This window comes from Nicotiana tabacum, chromosome 1 (genome assembly GCF_000715075.1).
Source record: "Nicotiana tabacum cultivar K326 chromosome 1, ASM71507v2, whole genome shotgun sequence".
In the NCBI taxonomy this organism is placed as follows: domain Eukaryota; kingdom Viridiplantae; phylum Streptophyta; class Magnoliopsida; order Solanales; family Solanaceae; genus Nicotiana; species Nicotiana tabacum.
Genome location: NC_134080.1, coordinates 209,180,718 through 209,189,626, shown reverse-complemented (window position 1 = coordinate 209,189,626; position 8,909 = coordinate 209,180,718). Strand labels below are relative to the sequence as shown.

Here is an 8,909-nt window from a genome sequence, read left to right as displayed (position 1 = left end):
CCCAAATAAGAAAGATAAATTCTAAGCTATCCCATGGAAAAAGAACATTAATTCCAGTCAGGAGAAATCCTACAGAAAAAGCAAGCAGTTAGAGAGATAGAGAGAGGAATCATTTCAATGTAGCTAAATATTGGCTAACCTGCGATGAAAGTTTGCAGATTGCGCATCGGGGCATTTGCATCTATCCCGCTTTTTGGGTCACGTTTTAATTTGTGTCCGCTTTGCAAAAAAAATTGCAAGCGGACCCACTTTTTCACGGTACTTCAGCATACGGGGCTGAAGTAGCAAAGACAATCACGCAAAACTTCAGCATTCTAGTAGCCGGGCCTGAAGTAGACCAAGTGTGCTGAACTTAAGCATTTTAGCGCTGAAGTTTTGTTCTCTATTTGTTGAACTTAAGCATTCTAGTGCTGAAGTTTTGTTCTCTATTTGCTGAACTTAAGCATTCTAGTGCTGAAGTTTTGTTCTCTATTTGCTGAACTTGTTTTTGTTTGTAATTGCTGAACTTAAGCATTCTAGTGTTGAAGTTTTGTTCTCTATTTATTGAACTTAAGCATTTAGTGTTGAAGTTTTTTTGTCATGGATAAGCTTTTTCAAAAACTTCAGCAGAAGATGATGAAGTTATTTAGTTAATTTATAAAAACTTCAACACTAAATAAACTGAAGTTTTTTTGTCTTGGATAAGCTTTTTCAAAAACTTCAGCAGAGATGCTGAATTTATTTAGTTCATTTGTAGAAACTTCAACTTATTTAGTGCTGAAGTTTTTATAAAAAATGAAAATTTTAACGCAATTCAAGAAAATTCAGCTACGTAAAAAGAACATAAGAAATTTATATACAACTTATTACAACAGCAAAAGTACGATGCTTTTAATTCTCAAGTCCGATGAAGGATCAGAGAAAGTGTGAGAAGCGTGGAACTTCACGTTCTTCAAGTGACCGAATAAATTTACAGAGAATTTCGCCTTCCATAGGTCCGAGTGACAGCTCCAGAATGGCTAGAAGTCTGATTTTTGCACTTCTCCTTTAGTGAATGCACCATCCAACAACCGTCCCTCCAATACGTATAATATACTTCAGGAATATGTGAAACTTTCCAAGCTGTATCTATGAATATCTGTATTACTGTATATTCATAGCAGCACCAACAACAGGAAGAAAGAAGAAGAAAACGGAAGAGGAGAAAGGGGGCTGAAGTTATTTAAAAAGTGAGTACAAATTAAAACTTTAAAAAAAAATGGGTATATGTTAAATGTGGGAGACCAAATAGGGCGTCCCGTGCAATTTTTACTTGCGCATCTGAGCTCAAAACTGCACAAGCTGGCCCGACACCACGTTACAAAAAAAAATATGTGCCCTGAAATCCACTTTGTAAAGCATAAATTCTGAGGAAGGTATTTTTAGTTTTAAAAATGATGTAAAATTTATTATTGGAGGGTCTTAAATTTTTTCACTACATCTGATGGTTTGAAAAATACATAGTAATATTCCACTATGTGCATTTAATTTAATTTATTACACAAGCTGGATTATAAAAGAAATACAAGGATCAAAGTTAACTCATTGTAGTATCCTTGTCCACCACTTTAGGGAGCTTGAATTTAGGATTTTGTTCCAAGAATGCAGGTGGTCTCTGATACACAACCGATGCTGCTCTAATTAAAATCCCAGCAGTTAGACCCCAGATCAAGTATTTCTTGTTGTCCAACTCGTAGTCGAACAAATGAATCAGATACTTTTCTCCCATCCATTCTCTTTCTTCTGATCTCCTATTCTCGTCCTGAATAAAGATATTTCGCGTGAGTATCCAAGAAATGGAAGAAACTTATTCGTCACTTGTCGAAGGAAAGTACAAACCTTGAGAAACATCTCCAATGGTACATCAAAAACTGCTTCTACTTCAGCAATATTAGGAGTGGGATTGAATTCCTTTTTATTGGAGAGAATCCCAATTACAGGAATTACTCTAAGAAGATGCTGCAAAAATAACAAATGTATGAGAAATACACACGCAACCAAAAAGTACAAAGGGATTGTTTCGTTGCTAGTAAAATAATTTCTCCATTATAGTGACACTTATCAGGATTCAAATTTCGGGTTCACAGCTATGTAAAAAACAAAAACAAGGCAGCCCGGTGCACTAAGCTCTCGTTATGCGCGGGGTCCAGGGACGGGACGGACCATAAGGTTCGATTGTACGCAGCCTTACCCTACATTTCTGTAAGAGACTGTTTCCACGGCTCAAACCCGTGACCTCTTGGTCACATAGCATCAACTATACCCAATTACGCCAAGGTTCCTCTTCAGATTTACAGTTGTGTAAATTTAAAAAATTTAGCAGCACCAAGTTTTAGACAAGACCAAACTTGGTAATAGCTTGAATAAAATGGATGAGCTAACAACAAAGAAGTCTGAAACGAGATCCGCCAAAGACTTCGAGGATGATGCAACAACGAGTTCGGCCAAACAAGAAGAAAATTGCTCTTAATAGCTATTTCAAGAACTACTACAACAACTCAGTATAATCCCACTTATTTCAAGAACTACAAAGTGATAATCTAATATAACCAACTAATTCTTATATCCTAAAATGCATTATTGTCTTTGCTTAGTTGATATGGTAAGCCATGTAAATAAGAGGAATTTTATAGTTAGTCAGTACATATGTTGGTGGGAGATAGCAAGAAACCGATGTAATAGTCGAGATGCGCACAAATTAGGTTGTTCATAAATTTTGATAATATCCCGGACTGGTAAGGTAGCTTCTCAAGCATGCACAGATTTAAATACTGAACATGTAATTAGTTATACGAGTAAAAGAACATTTTCAATAGTAAGGAAATGGTTGACATTTCAAAAGTCTACTAGAAAATGGTGTAATGCCTTAATGAAGATATCGTCAGTGATCACCTCCACTAACTCTCTCCATCCTAAGTCGATTAACATTTTTTATTTTCAATTCTAATCCAACAGCAATCTTTGATTTCTTTAAAAAAAAGTATTCGAAATTTCGTTATCGGAAAAGGCCTAAAAATGTCACTCAACTTTCAGAAATGGTCTATCCATGCCATCCGTTAAAAAAATGCTATTTTATGCCACTGCCATTACAGAAATGGCCCATCTATGCCATTATTTGACTAACGGCTGAAATTTTTTTTAAAAAAAATATTTATAAGACTTGAATTTCCACGTGTCCTGTCATTATTGGTCTGAATTAACCCATGCCCCACTTAATTCTAACCTTGGTTAGGTCCATCTACCCAAACCCAACCCGATTCAAACAAAACCAAATCCCCTTCACTCTCCAGTCCTCTTCCCCAAATCAGCAACCCTAAAACCTCCATTAAATCCAATTTCTCCATTATCTTTCTGAAATTGTAACCCTAGCACCATTAAATCCTTTCATCTAGTTTAGAGACTGGGAAGCAGCCATTTCCTCCAATTGGAAAATGAAATGGGTTTCGGTTCATGAAGTCCCGAGAAATCAATTTGGGACTATAATCATGTCCAGCATCTTCGCAATCTATGTCAAATTGAAACTCCTCATCCACTTCAGACTTGGGAGAAAGAATCTCCCTCTCAGTAATCAGCCTTCTTGCCTCCAAGCAAACAACTTCAAGCTCACTTGGTTCCTCCTCCCCACTACGGAATTCCCTGCTCACCATCTCACCAATTTCAGCAAGGCAGAGACCATAAGCAGCGGCTTCCTTGAGAAAAATGGTGGAAAGGGCCAAGACTTGGGAAAGATGACCGGAGAGGGGGGATTTGGAAGGGTTAGGTTTGGCTTTGGGTTGAGTTGATTATTTGGGTAAAAACTTAACCGGGTGGGATTTGGATTAATCGACCTAACTGAGGTTAAAATTAAGTGGGGCATGGGTTAATTCGGACCAATGAAGACATTACACGTGGAAATGTTAGTGTTAAAAAAAATTTAAATTTTTTTTGTGTCGTTAGTCAAATAATGGCATAGATGGGCCATTTCTGTAAGGGCAGTGGCATGGAGATTAACATTTCTTATTTTCAGTTCTAATCCAACAGCAATATTCAATTTCTTTAATAGAATATTCGAAATTTTGTTATTGATACTCTTGCAAGTCTAGATTCTGAGGTTTGTAATCCTTTAAGCAGTTTCGGAATCCGTAAGTTTATCCAGTGTTCTAATTTACTCCAAAAATTGATTAATTTCACTGCTAAATGGTAAAAATGCCAACTCGCTTTGGGAGGAGAAAACAATTGTGATATTTGCAGTATATTAGCGAAGCTCACAACATCAAAACCAGCACCTTATTATTCTTAACACTACAAAAACTCGGAGTGCAATCAGAATACCAAAGATATGCACAAAATTGCAGCAAAACTTAAACCAAGAATCAGCTAGACGCTAGTAAAGTACTGCAATGTCTTTCTGTTTAATGTACATTAACTACAATGCTGCTCTTTTAAGACATTAAGAGACCTATAATTTTGACAATGTTTGAATTTTAAGTTGGACATAGAAGAAAGAAATAACAATAACAGGAGGCTTATCCAGATCCATGTTCAGCCAATAATGTGAAATTATCAACTCTTGACTTGTGAATGTTCTTCATGTTTCTTTGCATTTCTAGTGTATCATATTTTCCATCGACCATTTTCTCTTATTCGTCTTTCTTTGCCTCCCTCCCCCAACCAAACGAGGACCCCCGTCCTAGATAGGGATAAGAGACATGGAACAAGGAGAGTATATCATTCTTACATTGATGTATTAAATATAAAGTGCACTTCTGAGATAACCAGCACTATAGAAGATTTGCAGGAGATCATACACTACGATGGAGAAGGAAAGAACAAGAATTTAAACAGTACACAATCTTTGGGCCTAAGGCTAAATGAATCGTACAGTGTCAGCAGAGCACAACTACTGCTTGGAAGAAACCCTAAATGAATTTTAATCTTGTTGAATAAATTATGCCAGTAGGAAATATAAAGAGCCTCCAGTACTTCCCATTTTTGTTTTGTATGGTGTTGGTCTGACATGAATTTAAATGGGGAAAATAGTCATTGAGAATTCATATTGCCTATCCCAACTTGTTTCGGACTGAGGCCTAGTTGTTCTTGAAGAAATAATTAAAGAAAAACTAAAACATCAAGTTGAGCCTTATGAAAGTGTGTTCTCCATACTAAACTGGCACAGAAACAGAGAAGTTTTTCTCAGCAGATTCACCATTACATTCCAGATACATTTCTCTGATCATTTACGCAGACAAGAAAATTTTCACTCTACTAGTAAGGGCAGCCCGGTGCACTAAGCTACTGTACGCAGCCTTACCCTGCATTTGTGCGCTCTACTAGAAAGCTCAGCTAATAATTCAGCAAGTTTATTAGGAAACAAGTTTTGTTTCAACCAATACTATGATGACATCCACCCGAAGTTTCTTTATAGGCTAGATGATAACCACATACCTTAGACAAGAATGGCTCGAGGCAAGTCACGATATTAACCAATGAAGGATCTAATCCTATCTCCTCCTTTGCTTCTCTGGTTGCAGTGTCAGCATCACTTGCATCTCCCTCTTCTGCTTTTCCTCCAGGTAATGCAATTTCACCTACATCAGTGACATTTTAGTTCAAATCAGCTAAACTAGCACAACACTACGTAGGAGAGGATAGTATAAATAACAGCAAACGTTATATTTTAAAATACTTCAAGCAATTTGGTAACAAGATTATAGAAAATTAATATCTTGAATAAACAAAAGTATGGATCAATTAGACAAAATTTGCAAGCCGCAAACTATCAATCACAAGAAAGATAGTAAATTGCCTAAACATTTAAATAACATCATTTCAGCAGCAACACATCTGTATCCAGGGGCGGATCTACAGTATCGGGTACGGGTTCCTGGGAACCAGTAACTTTTGTCGGGTCTTGTATTTGTATCGAGAAATACACTAAATGTATAAATAATTGTCGCTGGGAACCCAGTACTAGAAACGGCTGTTTGTTCAGCGGCAAATGAGGACCCTGCTTAGACTATGTTTTTGTAAGTTGGTTGACGAGGGTTCGAATCCTATATTTGACAGTTTTTTAACTTCACCTTTGGTTTTTTCACAAAACGACATCCGCAGGCACTTGTGTTGTTTCTATTTTCTTATTAAAAAACACTACAAATGAAGTTAAATTAAAAGAGGCCAGCCAAATAAAAGAACTTGCTGAAATTTTTTGTCCCGATCAGTTATTATTATATATTATTTGAGATCGCTGGGAATGGGAACCCGTAAGGTTCAAATCCTGGATCCGCCTCTGTCTGTATCAAACTGGTTATCAGAAGCATCCAACCATAATCTCTAGAGAAAACAAGAAAACTATAACACAATTATGTCAACTTAGTTTTAGCTATCAATTTAACACATGGAATCAACTGGACGAAAAGTCGAAACAAGGACATTGTATAGACAAAATGTCTATGTGCCGAACTCAACTCAAAAAGCTAGCTTAGGAGTTGAGGTGTACCCAAGACCATATAAGGAGACAACAACCCATCTCGTCGACTAATTTAGTACACTTAAACACCTCTCACACAACCAAGTCAAGATATATGGAACGTGGATAACATAACATGGGGGACCAATACTAGGAAACCAAGAATATGAATGGATCTGGCTCTACTACATGTTAAGAAAATAGATCTTGGGCCTAACTCAACCTCAAAAGCTAGCTCATGAGGCGAGGGTTGCCCCAAGACTATACAAGCAGACAACATCTCATTTCCTCAACCGATGTGGGAAACGTAACAATCTTGATTATCAATGGTGGACTACAATCCTCTTATAAATCTAAAAGAAAACTGGTTATATTTCAAGACTTCCTATTTTATCATGCAAAACCAGCACAATAATTTTTCATAAGCTAGGCAATCTTACATTATAGCTGAACAAATTAACTGTGCTGGATAAATACCAAACATACATCAAGCCACACTATCATCATCGACATGTAAACTGCATACCTCTTGCTGTCTTGCATGCATCAAATCACAGCCATATATCAAAACAACCAATCAACTACGTCTCAATCCCAAAAACTATTTTGAGTCTGTCGGCCATATGAATCCTTGACCTCTATATCCAAACCGTTCTATTCGGACTCATTTCATTCCAATACTGAAAGATATGTCCTTTAACATAAATTACAGGTTCTGCATGCAATCTTCCAAAACCCCACTACACTATGATGATCAATCAACCACCATAACTACTACTTCTAAGCTCCAAACAATATAAATTCCGGAACAATAAATAGATACACCCTCTGTCCCAATTTATGTTCCATCGTTTGACTAGGTACGGAATTTAAAAAAGAAAGAAAGACTTTTGAGACTTGTGATCTAAAATAAGGCACAAATAATTGCATGGATATAAATCTATCTCATTAAAGGTAAAATAAGAAGTTAATAACTATTAACGGTAAAATAAGAAGTTTAAATTAAATTATTTCTTAATACATAAATGGTCATTCTTTTGGACAAATTAAAAAGGAAGATATGCCAAACAAATCATCATGAAGTTTAAAATTAAATTATTTCCAAATCTAAAAATGTATCATTAACCGAAAAGCAAAAATGCGCGATATAAAATAAAAAATAGGATCTAAAATTCACTGACCAGAGTGAGTAGAGAGCTTAGAAGATCTCTTAGTAAGAATAACTCTTAATTCCCCATCATCATCCCCTTCAAAAAGACAGATCAAAACAGCAGCTCTTTTAGGTTTAAATCTTTCAGTTTGCACAGCAGAAATTGGTGTCACTGATTCTTGAAAACCCAATTGAGAAACAACTTTCCCTGCACTCTCTTCCAATTTTTGCTCCTCAAAATCAGAGTCAAATTGAGGTGGTGGGGGTTTGTAAAGACGCAATTGTTGAGCTAAGGCTAATAGTCTTTTTTGAGAAGTATTATTAAAGCTGTGGTTTTTTGAAGATGATGAATCCATGATTAGTTTGCGTAGTGAATTTGGAGATTGAAATGAATAAAGGGTTAAGGAGGAAATTGATGATATTGATATTGATATTGACATTGACAATCTTCTAATTGATGATAGCATTTTTCACAAATTTGTATTGGGTTTATCAAAAAGTACAACATATTTTAGAAGCTCTTAGATTTGATTTTTGTTTAGTTTTTCAAACATTTAATAAATTTGATTTTGGTTTAGCTTTTTTTAGAAAATTAGATTTGAGCCGTCTTTTTAAAAAACAATTTAAAAGAACTTGGGATAAAAGTTATACCCCTCATATTCCTTTTTTTTTTGTGTGGGTAATTAAACATTTTCCATTAATCACCAATGTAGCTTTACAAGTCCACAGTTGACTTTATCACAGTTCTGTCACGAGCTAAAAATAACAAGTCGTGATGGTACCTAACTCAACCCGTTAAGTAAGCCAAGTAACAGAAAAACACAATTCAACTGAGATTATAAGAGAAAAGAAAATAGATAACTGAGCATTTACGAATTTACCAAGACATGTTAGTACGAATCACGAGCTTCTAAGATTTAGAATTTCAAAACTGATACAAATAAGTACACGTTCTATTTGAAGGTTACATAAACAGATTAGCAATAATCTAAACTACCAAGGACAAGTGGAAGCTATAGCCAGACGCACGAATATCTTCCGAATCAACACCTGACGTCACCAGCAGCTCCGCTCCAAAATCTGTACGGAACGTGCAGAAGTGCAGTATCCGTACAACCAACCTCATGTACTGGTAAGTATTTTGTCTAACCTCGTCGAGGTAGTGACGAGGCTTTTAGTTGAAAGATGCTTATTGTTATAACATGCACATTAGACTAACAGTATAGGCAGTTTCAAACATAACAAATAAAAGTACCGCATACAACTCTGCGAGACAGTCAATAATTACTAGCAGGA

The 8,909-nt window shown here is 36.0% G+C and overlaps 1 protein-coding gene across 1 annotated transcript; it reads right to left on the bottom strand.

The window, feature by feature from the left end:
• Positions 1-1,409: 1,409 nt before the first annotated feature.
• Positions 1,410-8,146, bottom strand: LOC107780344 (nudix hydrolase 15, mitochondrial-like). The gene is made up of 4 exons (XM_016600870.2): positions 7,645-8,146; positions 5,443-5,585; positions 1,858-1,977; positions 1,410-1,780 (listed from the first exon to the last, which is right to left on the bottom strand). Exons 1-4 carry the CDS (start codon positions 8,078-8,080, stop codon positions 1,556-1,558), a joined length of 924 nt encoding a protein of 307 aa, XP_016456356.1. The 5' UTR covers positions 8,081-8,146; the 3' UTR covers positions 1,410-1,555.
• Between the last annotated feature and the right edge of the window lie 763 nt (positions 8,147-8,909).